Below are 16,209 nucleotides of genomic sequence, written 5' to 3' on the forward strand. Positions count from 1 at the left end.
AAAATTTCTTATTAAATGTAATAACATATTCAAATACGTTTGTAGACTCTTATGGTGTGTTTGGATGAAGGAAAAAAACTCGGAATTTAAACAAAACTCAGCATTTAAGAAATTACATGCTCTAATTTCCTTGTTTGGGTCAATAAATATAGAATTTTGTAAATTCTAGGTGGAAAAAAACTTGGGATTTGAAGGCTGTAAATTCCAACTTTAAATTCCACCTAAATTGGTGTCATTTTCAAAATTCCAATTTTTACAAAAGAAAAAATAAGTCGTGTCGACCATGTTGACACTACCATCACTGCCGCCAACGTCACCACCACTAACACCACCACCCCCGCCACCACCCCCGCTGCCGCTGCCGCTGCCGCCACCACCACCAACACCAACACCAAGACCGCCACCACCGCCACCACCGCCATCACCGTCGCCACCACCGCCACCACCACCATCACCGTCACCGCCGCCACCACCATCACCGCCATTTCCAACACCACCACCGCCACCGCCAACACCCCAATTTTAGCCACCACCATTTCTCCTACCGCTTGTGGGCCATTACCCCTACCAATATGGTCAACTCATCATAAACATCATTTTTATTGTTGCCACCATCACCATCACTCTTTTGAATTGATGTATCAAAAATTAAAACTACTATAAATTCTGTATTTAAACTCCATTATGTTTACATGTTATCCAAACAAGAGAATTTACATATTCTAGAATTTTAAATCACATCGTTTTAAATTCCGTCATTTGTGAATTCCTTAGTAATTTCAAACTACTTCATCCAAACGCACCATTAATTATAATCATGAGTTAAATACGAAATCATGGTAATTTTTATACAATTTGTTTGATGTGGCATTTTTGCACGTACTAATACCACTCATACTATAAGGGGTGTGCACAAATATTACCCATAAAAAAAAAAAAATTACTTTTTGTCACCCAATCTTATTTATATATGTGACAATCTACCACTTGTTGTTCATTTTCGATAAAATTTCGGTTAATTTCAAGGGATTTTTAGATACACCCACCTAATTTGCTCACTTTACCCACTAACACTTATATAATGAATACAATAAATTTTAATGTTTAATAAAAAATAATAGATCCCCCCCTCGCCCTCTTAGCCGTCGGCCCCACCACCAGCGACTCCTCTTTTCGAACAACCAACCCACCCCACCTCACCCCGCCGCCGGGATGTCACCCCATCTCTCTCTCTCTCTCTCTCTCTCTCTCTCTCTCTCTCTCTCTCTCTCGTCTGCCCAGATCTGAGCTACCTACCTGGAGTTATGAGTTAGCTAAGCTGGCTACTAGGCAGAGATGGTGGCATCAACAAAGTGAAGAGGGGAAGAAAGAGAGGGAGAGGAAGAGAGAGAAAGAGAGTGCGATGGAGAAAGAGCGGAGGAAGACCGGCGGCTGGTGGGCTTGCGTCAGAAAGAGAGCCCGCGGCCACTAGGTGGGTAAGGTGGGTTTTTCTTTTTATTTTTTATTTTTAAGTTTTTAATTTATAATTATATTTTAAAAATAGTTTCTAAAAAAAATTATTATTTTTAATTGTACTCATGGACAAAATGGGAAGTTTGGAAAAAAAAAAAATTTCAAATGTGATAGTAGGTGCCACATTGTCACGTATTTGAAAGTATGGGTGGTTAATTATAAGAGATAATTAGACTTAGGTTCTTTAGAAAACAGTTTTTAGATGGAGATCGAGAGTGTTTTAAAATTTATAAGAAAATCATTTTAATTCATAATAATTTATAAAAAAATCATTTTAATTTATAATAAAGTCATTTTAATTTATAAGAAAATCATTTTAATTCATAATAAAGTCCTTCCCCGATTTGAAGGGAATTTCTCCTCCTAGGGTATAGAGTGGGCTTTGTAGAGGCTACATGTTAGATTTTAACACTGAGATTTTGGATAAGCCGTTAAAGAAGAAAAATAAAATAACTTAATTAAAAATCATAAATCACTACTTGTCTTAGTCTAAAAAAGACTCATAAAATGGATTGGACTCTAAATCTTCTTAATTATAATTTTTTTTTATGAATAATATTTGTGCACACCCCCAAAGTTTGGGTGATATATATTAGGTGAGGCTCTTCAATGGGGCATGCCCCATACAAGATTTAGTCTATATATTAGTGCAAAAAAAACCTATTAATCAATAATAACAGGTGATACTGAGTGACAATAACACTTCGGGCCAGTTTGGTATTGCTGTGTGAAAAAACAGCTGTGAGGTAAAACATCTGTGAAGTAAAGTCAGCTGTAAAGTAAAGCAGCTGAGTGTTTGGTAAAGTATGTTTTCAAAAGTACTGTGAGTGCAAAAAACAGTATCAAAGTATTTGGTAAATGTTAATGTAAAAGTGCTGTGACTGTGTATAATTACTAAAATAAACATGATGCTAAAAGTGTCTTTCACTTATTTATTTGATAAAAATAAAATGTGTTTTACTTGTTTTTTAAATTTTTGGCTACAAATTTTTATTAGCATTAATTTTCTAAGAACAACATTATTAAATAACTATGTCTATTATTTTTTTAGGTATATTATAATTTTAATCGTGCAAATAAAATATCATAATTAATTATCACAATATAAAATATAACTAACAATAGACATATTTTTTAATTTAAAATATACAAATTAAAAATATAGAAATCAATGAGGATATTATGGGTAAAATAAAATATTCATTGTTGTTGTGATTCACTACAGCTTTCAAAAGCACCTAGAAACCTGTTTTCTGTTTTTGTTGTGGGGAGTTGAGAATTGTGAGAAAAAACAGTTTTTAATTTTTTTACCAAACACCAAAACTGCTGTAGGTGATTAAAAATTGTCATCTACAGCAGTTTTTGGGTCTTCCACCGCAATTCCAAACGGGGCCTTCATCGCTTGATCAAGGCAACACTATTGTCGATTCATCGGCAGCCTAGCTTACCGATCTATCAACTTAAAAGTGCTCTAGGTTGATTTTTTTCTTTTCTCTCCATGTCTTCTTTTGTTTTGTTTTTGAGGGCTCCATTTTGCCTTTAATTATCGTTAGAAGACCCTAATTAAATATCATTGATGTTTTTGATGATTAGCTATTTTGCTTTTCTTATTATCATATATATTCATGCTTTTCTTTGGAATAAAATAAAATAAAAATCCCAATAACTATCTAGTTGATCGATCTGTTTTAGTTCACTGCACAAATGGAATAATTCAACTCCATGCCTTGATCAATTCTCACTCACCATCATTGTCACAGTATGTGTGCAACACTGCTAAATTAAGTTGCTGATGCCATCACCATTAGCTTATGCATGATTGTTTGTTGAGTAATGAAAAATTAAAATTACAGAAGCAAAGTGCGTTACATGCAGCATAAGTAGTGGCCGGCTAATTAAACATGCCGTCTTTATATATTTTTATTTGATTTTGGTTTATTTCAGTATTAAAAAAAACAAAAGAAAATTTAAAACCTTATGAAAGGTTGACCTACTTACCACTACTACCTGAAGAATGCACAAGCAATTAAATATTGTTGACTTTAGATACCAAATTATAATGATTTTTTCATTTTAACTATTAAAACAGTTATGTTATTTTACTTTAAATATTAAATTTAATAGTGCCTAATTTAAAACTACCTAATCACCTAAAAAATTTGTCTAAACCCCCACCATCTAGAAACTCTTTCAAAACCCCCTATAACTTATAATTATAAATTACCCTTTTGACGAGCGCTGACGCGCGCTGACAGATGCTGACACACGCTGACATCACTGTAACTGAATTTTGGTGAAACTTTTTTTTTATTTTTTTTTTCTGGAATTGAAGTTTTTGCTAAAACTCAATATTTCGCTAAAACTAAAATCAAACACTGAAATTGAATTTCATTACACTAAAACTGAATTTCAAGAATTCAGTTACACTGAAATTAAATTTCAAGAATTCAATTACACTGAAACTGAATTTCAGAAATTCAGTTTTAGTGTAATGAAATTCAACGCACCAACGCACTCAGGACGACGAGAGGAAGCCATCCCTAGCAGTTCGACAGCTCGTCCTTGCTGGAATCGGCGGATCGCCGACGATGGAACTCGGGTTTGCTTAGACCCAATCCGGCGTCGAAGTTTGGTTTCACGGCACATGGAGGGCAGGAGGAGGAAGAAGGAAGAATGGCGGTTGTTCTGAGACTGGTCTCACCGGCAACCGTCACCGGACGACGGAGAACGCGTCAGCACAGCCGCGCAAGGAGAGAGAGAACGCTGAGGAGAAACAAAGATCAAATGTATGAGAAAGAGAGAGAGAGAGAGAGAGAGAGAGAAAGAGAAATATGGCTGGGTATTAATTGTCTGGGGATATAATTGAAATATTAGAAAAATTGAGGGTCAAACCTGGTTGGATATTAGTTGACTAGGGGGTTTTGGGAGAGATTAAGTGACTAACAGGGGGTTATCAAATAGTTTTATTAAGGGTGAAGGTTTATAAATAACCAAGCTCAAACTTGGGGGTTTTAAATAGTTTACTATAAATTTAAATATCAACTTTAAAAAATATGGTTATACTAAGCTATGACTGTCTAACAGTCATAACTTTTTTTATTGATTTATTGTTTTTCAATATTTGTAAGGTTTAAACTTTAATGTTTAGTCTCTAGATTATAGAACTTCATCCCCCAAGCCTAAATCAAAAACATTAAATCTTTGTAATTTTTTAATTTTTATGAATTTGAAATAGTCACAACTGTGACTGTTAGACAGTTATAACTGTATAGCAAATCAATTTGTGACCTAATCCAAAATGTCTTGCTCTAGGTTAGTACCTAAACTAAAAAAAATTAATATCTTAGAAAAACTATTGCTATTTAGTATTTAATCCTAATTTTCTAAATAATAAATTAAATAGTACTAAAGTCCACTTTGGGTTTCAATTAAACTTCATTTAAAAAAGATTAGAGGAATCCCTGAATATATTCCAGCTGCATTTGCATCTCAACTAAATTTGGAGCATATTTTGGTGCTACCAAAAGGGCAGACCATATGATTGGATGAATATATTAAATTGGGTATGTGACACTTGTTCCCTCCACTCTAAGCAACACATATGGTACAGTGGTACTGCACAATGCCTATAATTTTCATTAATTAATTAATACTATTCCTTAACACAAAAGATCACTTAATTTCAAAATATTATATTAATTCATTTGATTCTATGATATCTTTGTTTTCTTTTTCCAGGTTTTGATGCACGGGGATCATATATTGGCATTATGATTATTGTTAGTGTGCAAAAAGATTGGAGCCTGCACTTGATGGCTCCTCCATGATATGCATACATGGGCCCTATATATAACCCTGTGCATTATTTTCTGGTGCAATTAGGGACCCTAAATCTCTTTCCTTCTAATGGTTATTGACTAGATTAGATTACTAATGAGTAGATTATATTAATAATAATTGAATGCCACATGTAATGTCTATGTGACTCATGTGATATTATCATTGTTAGGCTTATTTACAAGGCTTTAAGTATTACCATTTACCAACACTCACAAATATAAATTAAGAGAAGAAGCTTCTACATATATAAATAAGTGGTGTAATTATATCGAAGTTAATTAAAGAGGAGGAGTATGGGTTTAACCCATGGCAAGAAAATAATTAAGATTGATTTACTGTTCATTCAAATTATCAATGGTCTACGTGGTAGCATTGATGAGTTAGATCCTGTAGTCAGTCTTTAGCAACCGAATGCGTACGGATGTGTGACTACACAAGACTTGGAAAGGGAGTATGTAGAAAAATACGTGAATGTTGTATTTTGCAAAATATTTTTCCAACCATAGTAATTAATTGCAAAAAAAGTTGTTTAGTATTGAAGAACAAAAGTAAAGATTACACTTTCAAAATCAATACTAAACCTTAAAGAAAAGCTTGACAGAGCTTAAAAGATATATAGGCATCGACCAATTTCTAACCTTCTTTTGTTTATACCGCCGATACAAGATTCATTGAAGCAAAATGAGTTATTAGTCTTTCTTGAAAACTTACTCGAGGATATGCTTTGGTGATCTCCTTTAAATGTTATTATTTCTTTTAGTTTTACTAGTTTGCCTTTCTACAGCTATTTTCTTTTAACAATTGACATATTAATTTTTGCTTTTCAAAACGTTACACCAAACCCCAAACTTCTCAATTTATAATAGTATAGAGAACAATAGTAATAACACCCATTATACCCTAGAATCTAAAGTATAGAATTTTCCAGACCGTCGGTATTTCCATCGACAGTAAAACCTTGCACATGTGTAAATGTGTTAGTGTCTCGTTAGCCGACAGCCCCTTAAATCTCAAGATATGTTAATGTAATTTTGGACGGACTCCATGTGTCAATTTCGCTTTGTGGATATTTTGGTCTGATAGTAATACAAAAGGGTTGTCCTTTTTCAAATGGGTTATGTTTTTTAACAAAAAAAAAAAAGAAAAGGGTTATGTTCGTACATATGAGGATTGCATGCTTCAATTAAGAGACAAAAAATAATAAGGTCAAATATGAGGATTGCATGCGCCAATTAAAAAACACAAAAGTAAGATAAAAAAAAAAAATCATATTACAAGAGATATAGTAAATTAGTAAGTGATAAGGGCAAAACGGTCATATAAACGAATATATATTCTTAGCACACTCAATCAAAGGCGCTTATTTAGAAATCTCGCCCAACACTCAAACAGTGAACTCTCTCTTCTTCCTCTTCTCCTTTTTATTTTTTTGGCTGTAAGCGGCTTTCAGATCCTTCCAACCCGTTCAATTTCCACTGTAAGCCTCTGATCTTAATCCCTTATTTTTCATTCTTACAAGGCTCTCTTTTTTTGGTCGATATCCTCTGTTTGATTTGTGAGAACAAGTAAAGGAAAATAAAAGAAAAGATATTGGGACATTGGATCTTACAATTTTGGTTCTCTTGGAGCTAAGCAAAGAGCAAACCCCCATTCAGTTTTATTTTTTTATATTTTATAAAATTTTATTTTATTTTGGTCTGTACAAAATTTTATTGACAGGTTGTGGCCCTTGTGGTTTTTATATTAGGTTTAATTTATTTATTTTTGGTAAAATATTTCGTTTGGTATTTTGATTTCTGTTTGTACCCTCTGTTCTGCTGGTGAGAAAGAAAAATTAATTTTTGGGATTTCTTTTATTTCATCTGGATTTGTTTTCTCAGCTGCCAAATTTTTATTTTGGAAAAGAATTGAGGAAGTGGTTAGGATTAAAATCTAAAATGTAAATTTTTTAATTTCCGTTCTTTCCTTTTTTTTTTGTTTCTCAGCACACAATCAGAGCATTTGGCTGTGTTCCTTTTTTTTTTTTTTTTATGAAAAAGGTGGAGGTGGAGAAGAATAGAAAATGAAAGTTTTATTCATTACACCTGTTTGGCTGTGTTCCCAGAAAATAGCTTACAGTTTCCAAACAAAAATAAACTATCTTGAAACATATTATTTTGATGAGTTTGCTTTGTTAGATTTCTTAATTCTTGGCCCTCTTGGGTTAAGATGTTTTCTTATTACTGGTTTGATAAGTCTCTTGATCTTTTACTCATACATATGTTCTCTGTGCAGGAAGGTGAAATATCCATAGACAATCAATTGAGCAGTTTGGATAATTAAATATCACAGAGAAGAAAAACAACATGCCTTGGTTGTGCCTGTCAGTCGAAGTGTTTCGTAAAGTTGTGCACTTGAACTTATATTGCAGAGTTATTCTGTAAATTGTCACTGCATTGACTGAACATTAATTTTCACACCCTTTTATTGATTTAATTCAACCTTCCATGGGATCGATACACTTTTTTGTTATTACTCCTGAGATTTATAGGATTAGCTGAAGGTAGAAAGCAAACCCTTGTTTGTCTTCAAAGTTCAGAACCCCTTTTAGTTTCTCTTCCCATTTCATTTTATACCAGTCTCACAATTAGGTCTCATCCGTTCCTGATCTTCATATCTAGCTTGGCCTCTTTAATTGTTCTCTATCATAAGTCATCCAATTTGTTTCTTACCATCTAGTAAAGTAGATCCAACCATTGCTGATTTCATATATAGCTTGCTTGTGTACACATTCCACACATCGTGTATCTGTTCGGTCCTCCCTCAATAATCTTGTAGATTGAGTGTTTTCATCAAGGTTCAAGTGTAGTTATGGTGTGCCAAGGAGCAAGCCAAACAAGATTTCGGGCATTAAAACATGAAAGTGGGATTGCAGGAAGACCAACAATTATAGTTAGAGTGATTGCATGCTTTCAACCTTTGCAGGATTGCCAGGTTAGTATTACATACAGTAATCAACTTTCAGTTTCTTGAATTCTTTTCAACTGTTGACATGATCAACTGCCGGCCAATTTTCATTAGTCTTTTAACTATGCTTTTATGAGAGTATGAATTATAGTCATTGCTTGCTACAGAATTATTCTTTATTCCCTAGAGTTCAGTTAGAAGCATAATTAATACTGTTTTTTTTTTTTTTTTGCTGCTATTCCGCAGGCTGAGTACTTCCGTCATTTGCTTAAGCCTGTAACGTAGATTGGTTCCAGTTTTTTAGTCATTTTACCAAGCTGGCATTTGTAGTATTTTGTTCTGTTTGGTTTTTCATTCTTCAAAGAACCCAGAAAGTAATTGAACATTGCAGATCAAAGCACCATCAATCTCCTGTCAGGTATGGTACTATCTTGCTTATTGTTGTAGCTATGATAAACATGGGTGGATTGAGTGATTATCTTTTTTTTTTTCTCATTTATAGGTGATCTTTTTGGTTGGATGGTTAAGGCAAACAGCTCTTGGCTTTTCCCACAGCATTCTGCTTGGCAACTGCCTAATTTGAATGGTATGAGCACTTTGCTGGAGCCCAGGCAACATGAATGTTTGCCATCATCTACAAACCAGGGCACATGCCCATTTTCTGGACATATGACATTGCCAGGGTCTACAGTTTCTGGCATTCAGAGTCTGAAGGGTAAACTAACAAATGAAGGTCATGGATTGCTTCAATATTTACCCCCTCATTTGCAGACTTTATTTCCTCCACCAAACTCTTATCTTAATGGAAAGCAGTCAGCATTTTCTTGTGGATTTGGTGGTGAGATGGCTGTGCCAAATGAAAATCCAGGGTCTTCACAGAAGGGATTCTTCATTTTTGATCAGTCTGGTAATGAAACGAGGCTGATATATAATTCTGTTTGCCCTCCTATCCAGGATCCATCTATTTCCAGTGCAAAGCTTGTTTATGGTTATAATTCACATGAGGTGGGACAGACAGCCAACATGAATCAAATTGATCCAAACAAGTACTTCTTACATGAAGAGACTGGTGAGAATCACGTAGTTGAAGAGAGTGAGATGCATGAAGACACGGAAGAAATCAATGCATTGCTTTACTCTGACGATGTTGATGATGGAGAAGATGATGACAATGATTGTGGTGAGGATGATGAAGTAACAAGCACGGCTCATTCTCCAATAATTCTTCAAGATATTTATGGGAAGAAAGAATATGTTGAGGAATTAACAGTGAAGACCTTTAGTTCTGATGCTCCAAACAAAAGGCATAAATTGCTTAATGGTGGCTACCGGACATCATCACCAACAGAGACTATAATTAGTTCAGTAAAACTGGATGGATCTCATGAGTATGAGAATGATATGGAACCAAGCGATGCAAATGGCCAGACCCATGGAGAGGAAATAAATTCAACTTTGGGCAAGATGAAGTCCAGAAAGGACAGGATTCGTGAGACAATTAGGGTTCTTGAGAGCATAATTCCTGGTGCTAAGGGTAAGGACCCCATGGTAATCATCGATGAAGCTATAGACTACCTGAAGTCTATGAAGCTTAAAGCCGAAACTCTGGGAGCGAGCTTCCATTAAGTTGCACACCTTACATTGTGTAGTATGCTTGGTTAAAGGTAGGAGGGGATAAAGGTGGTAGCCCAAGAATTCCTGGCTTGAATGATTGATGAATTTGAAATCACTATGGTGGCTATGGTTTTGTGGGGTCCTCTTCTGCCTTTTGTGTTTCTTTTTATAAACTAGCTGTATATAATGGGCCAATAAAGGAAGCAAAGCATTGGGATGATTTTGCACGCTGGGATGATCAAAGATGGGTTTTGTTTGTTGACCAGAAAGGATTATCTTTTTAGCTTTATGGGAATTAAAGACTTAACCAAAGTCACCAAAGTTTTAAACGCATGGGGGATGCTAGTGGTGGGCTGTGCTGTAAAATGAAGACCTTCTTTTCTTTGAGTGTTGAGAACCCCTGTGGATTTAGTGCATGCGCGTTAGGTATCTCTGGTCCCACTTTTATCCATCTTTTCTGCTTGATTTTATTCTCTTGTGCTCTCTCACTCTCTCCCGTTTATCTCTCAGACCCATCATGTTGGCATAAATTCTAAAAGCAAGCAGAAAGTTTCTGGTGTGGGGGAGTATTTTGGAGGGTGAGCTATGTCTTTGTTTGGTGCTGAGTTGTGTGGTGCTTTTCTTTTTGATCAAATCATGCAGTAAAAGGTTGGCTTGTTTTACATGTGAGGTGTGGAAAGTAATTGCAGTTGTAAAGTGAGCTGTATGGACTGTGTGGTCTGTGAGACTAGTTTCTAAGGACCTGTGTATGAGTTGAATGTGGATTTGCTTCTGCTGCTGAGGCTAGCTATTATGCTTTTGTCAGTACTGTGAGTATAAATAATTTGGGGTGTGAAGGTGGTACTTACTGCAAACCTTGGCTGTATTGTTGTTTGGATGTGTCTTTTATGTATGTATGCTTGTATCATTGTATGTGTATTTTGTTGGGAGATGAAAACAATGTACTGGGATTCCTTTTGTTTTAGAGAGTTATCTTGTGATTTTCATAAATATTATGTGGGGACCGATGGATTCGGATGTGATCTTCCTTTCGGCTTTTTCGTTTTTGGCCCTCCATAAGCTTAAGAAATATTCAGTCTTTTTATTAGTATGGTTTGTTTTTTGTCTTAAATAAATAAATGTATTTCACAACTATTTTTGTTTTTTAGAACGCTTAATGATCCAAATACTAACGCCTTTCAAATGATAAATAAACTCATAAAGTTATAATTAAATCATTCGGGTCTACTTTATAAACAAGCGTTTGAAGGCTCCCTATTGTGCGTTTAATGCCAATTGTAACTTTTGGTTAGTTATGAGCATGTGTAGTCGTAATTGTTCAACAATAGTCATTGTATTTTTTATATTTTAAGATTTTTTTTTTTCTTTGGTGAACTTACGTGTATTACGTTCTTGTAGTTGTGCATTAATATTTCAGGATTATAACTACTTAACAGTTTCAATCTCAACGTTTTAAGTTTTGCGTCGAGGTTAAAAAAAAAAAAAAAAATCAAAGTTATCATGCAACTCATGTTGAAGAGATTATTCAGTTTTCACGAGCAATTTCTCCCCATCAACTTCCATATTATTCTCGATCAATAGGTTTTACAACTTCATTAGAATATTTCTCATCCTCTAGTACACTCAATTTAGAATTGTCTTTCTTAAGCAAGTACAAAGTCTTTGAGACATCCTAGTTTACTTCTTAGCCATGTTAGACATTTCCTTAACAAGTTCTTTGTACGCGTCTGCAAGTCTATGATGATTTACATGCACGCTTCTCTTAATCACAATCTAGATTTCTCTCTATTAGGTCCATGGGAGTTTTAATGGAGGTTTGACTTGAAGTTTGAAGGTATATGGGCGTAAGATGGATTAGCTACAGGGAGAATCAACGCCTATGGAGTAGGATCAATCCCAGTGCAAGTATGGAGAAAACCATCGTTTCTGAGGGATCAATCCCACAACAAGTCTGGAATTGTTGTCTTTTGGGAAAGTTATTCTTGTTAGGCAACTTGTGGTTTTAGTTTCTTACTTCATTTAGGTTTGTAACCTAAGGCCTATGAGCTATAAATAGGTCCTTAAAACTTAGGAAAAATAGAGGTTTCACAAGCAGAGTTTCTAAAGTCTTTTAAGTTTCCGAAGAAGGGAGAAATCAAGGGTGCATGTAGCCAAAGGGTGTAAGAGAAAGACGAAAATCTAAAGGAAGAGAGAATTTGTGTGATCATGGTACTTCTTTTTCAAGTTAGTGAAATCTTTCAGGGAACTCGTCTAGGACTTGGGCAAATTGCCGAACCTTGTAAAATCTTTGGTGTTCTTGTTTTCTTTTGCTTTTGCTTTTGTGCATTTAATATTCTCTTTGCAAGATACATTCATCATAATCCATCAATAACAAGATCCTGAAGAGGAATTGAATCACATCTCGGTTCAATCACAGCAGGCAGCACATAGGCTTGCCCGATATGGTCTAGATTGTGATTTTTCTTTAATTTGGATGGAGGTAGGGCCTGATTGGCTTTAAAGTTTAAACTATTCTCCACCATGATGTTTCTTCTTATTTGAAAGTTAAATGCATAATATGGCTTATATGCCATTTTGAAAAAATAAAAATAAAAAATAAAATGAAACAAGCACTACTATGACGTTCAATAAAAGCACTATTGTGATACAATATTTGATGCATGGTCATCTCATCAACTTATTTCTAATTATTACAAACCAGTTTTTTGTACCAACATACAGGTGAAATGTTACTAAGTCTTATACTTCTGGTAGCAAATTGTCATAGATCTCTCCCTCGTGATCTACACCTATCATAGAAATATAGACAAGATTTTAAGATATAGTTTTGAATATAATTTCCATGTCTCAACGAAATATTGATGATAAGAATTTACAACATTTGAATGCTTATACATAAAACATCACAGCCTCCTGCAAAACATTCACTTAATTTATGTTAGAAGGAAAGAAAAACATTAAATGTTAGGTTTAGTACCATGCATGAGATATATAAGCAAATTTGATATTTTCTCTAGAATAAAACACTTTTTATCTCAAACCAAAAGAGTGTTGCTATTTGCACACCCATTTTCCTCTCACTACACACCCATCCCCCTCATTTATTAAATTAAAATTGTAACCCCTACTCCAAATGACCATAAACCCTCATTACGTACACACTCCAAACCACCCATCATCATCTCCATGTCCAGACCCACTCTGACCCCACCATTATCGGCGCTGCGCGCCCTATCGCAGGCGGTTCAAACCGACGGCCGACCTACCCCTTCTCTCCCCTTCTATGTCTTTTTCCCTATCTCTCATCTCTGCCTTTCTCACTCTTTTCTTCTTCGTTGCCTTTCTCTCACCTCTTTTCTCTGGCCCCTTCGCAAGCCGCCTTTAATTAGCAAGCTTTGAAACCATATTCTCTCACATCCTAAGTTAACTTTATTTTTTTGGCCATATATCCCAAGTTAAACATACATCTCTGTCAATATCTTGGGCACCTAAAGTGTCATTCTCCTCATATAAATGTTAAAAACTCCATAACCACCCATTTACTAAGCCAACCCTATTGAACCGGCAACATTGTTTCAGCAATAAGCATTTATCTAATCTAGCTAGCTTAGTTTTTTTATTTGAACTAACAAAGCAATATATATTTATGTATTCTTAATTAGACACATTGATGTTTCTTAAAGGTATTAAAATTAGATTGAAAGCACATTGATAATTAAGATAGTTTTGCTACTAAATTAATTTTGAAGTGTTGCGGTAACTCCTGTCAAATTGCATATGTAGTATTACTCTTCCAATCATCAAACTGCCACATATTTTTTATTTTTTTTATTTTCACCCACTCACCCAGCATCAAAAGATTCAGAACAGTAGAACACCCTCTTCCTCTACATTTCATCTGACACAAGCAGTCCCACCACCATGACTCTCTTAGTTAAACCATTTGTGTGTGCGTTTAAAAACCTCTGCAGATTTTATTGGATCGGTTTCTTTATTAGGAAATTTTATTAAATAACCGTTTTTAATACAAAACTTACTTTTTTAGCCCTCAGCTACCAACTTAATCTTTTTTTTTTTCTTTTGCCTATTTTTGGACAAAAAATACCCCTAATATACACCCTCCTTTTTCACTTTAGAATTTTTGTCACCTCCCTTCTCTCTCCCCAACCCATCTTCTTTCTAGAATATCATGGACATCGTATCAGATCTGGTATAGAAATACTAGATTGGGAAACACCACTCCACCGCCATCCTCCTCCCTTCCCCGCTCCATCGCTCTCCACCCCTAACAGACCGGCCCATTGACTGACTAGCCACCCACACTGATCCACGTACGGCAAGTTTTTGATTATGTATAAAAAACATTGATGAGAAAAATTGATAAAACTAACATGGAGATCGAAAATAAAGGTTAAAATTGGAGATCTGGGTTTGATAAATGATGGGGAAAGCTTAATGAAATAACTTTTTTGCTCTGAGAGTTTCGGACAACAAACTTTTTTAATCTAGAACAACAAACTCATGTTAGAATTTCAAATCTAGAACAGCAAATCCAGATCAAAATTTCAGATCTAGAACAACAAACTTATGTCGGAATTTCATATTTAGATATTTTTTAGTATCTAACAACAAATCCACTTTTCCAAATCAATTTTTCCATTTAATTATTATATACAAAAAGCAGTTGTCCACATAAAGCGCATAAGAAGATTTTTTTGCAAGCTACAAGATCCAAAGTCCAAGGTCGTTGGTCTTCGATTTAGAGCCCAGCGAGGTCGCGGATCTCTATTTGTGCTTCGGCAATTGTTGTGTTGCAGAGAGAGAGAGAGAGAGAGAGAGAGAGAGAGAAGGGAGGAGAAGGGAGGTGAGGGAAATTATGAAGTGAAAGAGAAGAGTGTATAACATGGGTATTTTTGTCCGAAAATAGGCAAAAGAGTCAAAAAAAAAAAAGATTAAGGTAGGAGCTGAGGGTTAAAAAATTGAGTTTCGTATTAAAAAAGGGTTATTTAATAAAATTTCCCTTGTTTATTTGGTTGGGAATTTGGATCTATATCTAATGTAGCACCTTTTTTTTTTGGCCACTTAATGTGGCACCTTTGAATGTGTTTTGGTTAATTATTTGGTTGGAGATTTGAATGTACAACATTTGTGGTATATTGCTTTTTTACTTACATGCATATGGGTTTGCATTCTTTTTACTATGAGTAACAGTGAATAGGTGTATGCATGCTTGTGTATTTTGAATTCGTGTAAATGTAGAAATAGAGTAAGATTGTTCATACCAAACTTATATTTACCGACGTCTATTTCGTACTGCCAAAACGTGATTTTTAGCACATTCATCAATTTCAATTTCCACGCATTTTGTGCGCTCTTGTAGTGATTCCTTGTTTCGACATTTCCAAGGAACCTTATCAATACATGTAATAAATTTAAGTGTTGACCTTCCGCACTTGCTAACGAATTTATTGTTTAAAGAAGAATTAATAAGCCCATCAACTGAAGAGGGTAGATGATGATGAACAGAGGGAGTGGGGGCATCTTTTGCTTGCACAATAACTTGAATAAAGACCATTACTCGAAATATTAACAGTGTAGAGAATTTCAAATGATTTTCCTCCATTACTTTTACACCTTTTTTGAAATGTTTTTCATTGGAAATGTTAATATATATTCTATATAAGTTTTTCAAAGTGCGTACCCTTTGCCAAACTTTAGCCGTCACAGAATGTCAAAATTATTTATTTTATTTATGTTTTTAATTTAGCTTATACCATGTAATTTAAAAGAAATATGCTGATTTAATCGAAGAGCGGTACATTGGATTTGGTTGAAGTTATTGGCAAAGTAAACTTTTCGTCCATGTAATTTACTAAATATTTCAATTTAGTTATATTTTTTTTCAGTGTCTCTTTGCTGTTGTTGGAGCTATATCTTTTTAGTGAACAATATTAATTCATAGTTTTGAATTTAAAAATACTGTAGGTTTTTGTCTAAAAACTTCCCATCTTTTATTTATAAGAATGACTATAGTGTGAAGTAACGTTTGATTAAAAAGAATCTTAAAACTATTATTTAAATATATTATATGACTATTGCTACACACACACACACAAAAACATTACCAAGTTTTTTGAACAAATGATGTCACAGTGTTCCATTTATCTATATATGAGTCTACTCTGAATTTATTTCTAATAAGACAAAATATGTTATCGGAGAAGAACTTATAAATACAAAAAACTTTCAAGCGATTAGATTTCTAAAATGATTTGTTTGGTTAGCCTATTTAGTTGA

At 34.5% G+C, this 16,209-nt stretch overlaps 1 protein-coding gene across 2 annotated transcripts; it reads left to right on the forward strand.

Annotated features, from left to right (window-relative positions):
• The first annotated feature begins 6,724 nt into the window (after positions 1–6,724).
• On the forward strand, positions 6,725–10,998 carry LOC147277251 (transcription factor bHLH143-like). 2 transcript variants are annotated; one of them, XR_015124100.1, is made up of 5 exons: positions 6,725–6,829; positions 7,627–8,325; positions 8,545–8,716; positions 8,801–10,338; positions 10,423–10,998. XR_015124100.1 is itself a non-coding variant. In XM_086255780.1 (4 exons), exon 4 carries the CDS (start codon positions 8,818–8,820, stop codon positions 9,922–9,924), a length of 1,107 nt encoding a protein of 368 aa, XP_086111906.1. In that variant the 5' UTR covers positions 6,725–6,829; positions 7,627–8,325; positions 8,545–8,716; positions 8,801–8,817; the 3' UTR covers positions 9,925–10,998. The 2 variants fall into 2 exon arrangements, 1 of the variants encoding a protein (XP_086111906.1); XM_086255780.1 differs by having other exon boundaries at positions 8,801–10,998.
• Positions 10,999–16,209: the final 5,211 nt, after the last annotated feature.

This window comes from Dryas octopetala, chromosome 8 (genome assembly GCF_963921425.1).
Source record: "Dryas octopetala chromosome 8, drDryOcto1.1, whole genome shotgun sequence".
Taxonomy (NCBI): Eukaryota; Viridiplantae; Streptophyta; class Magnoliopsida; order Rosales; family Rosaceae; genus Dryas; species Dryas octopetala.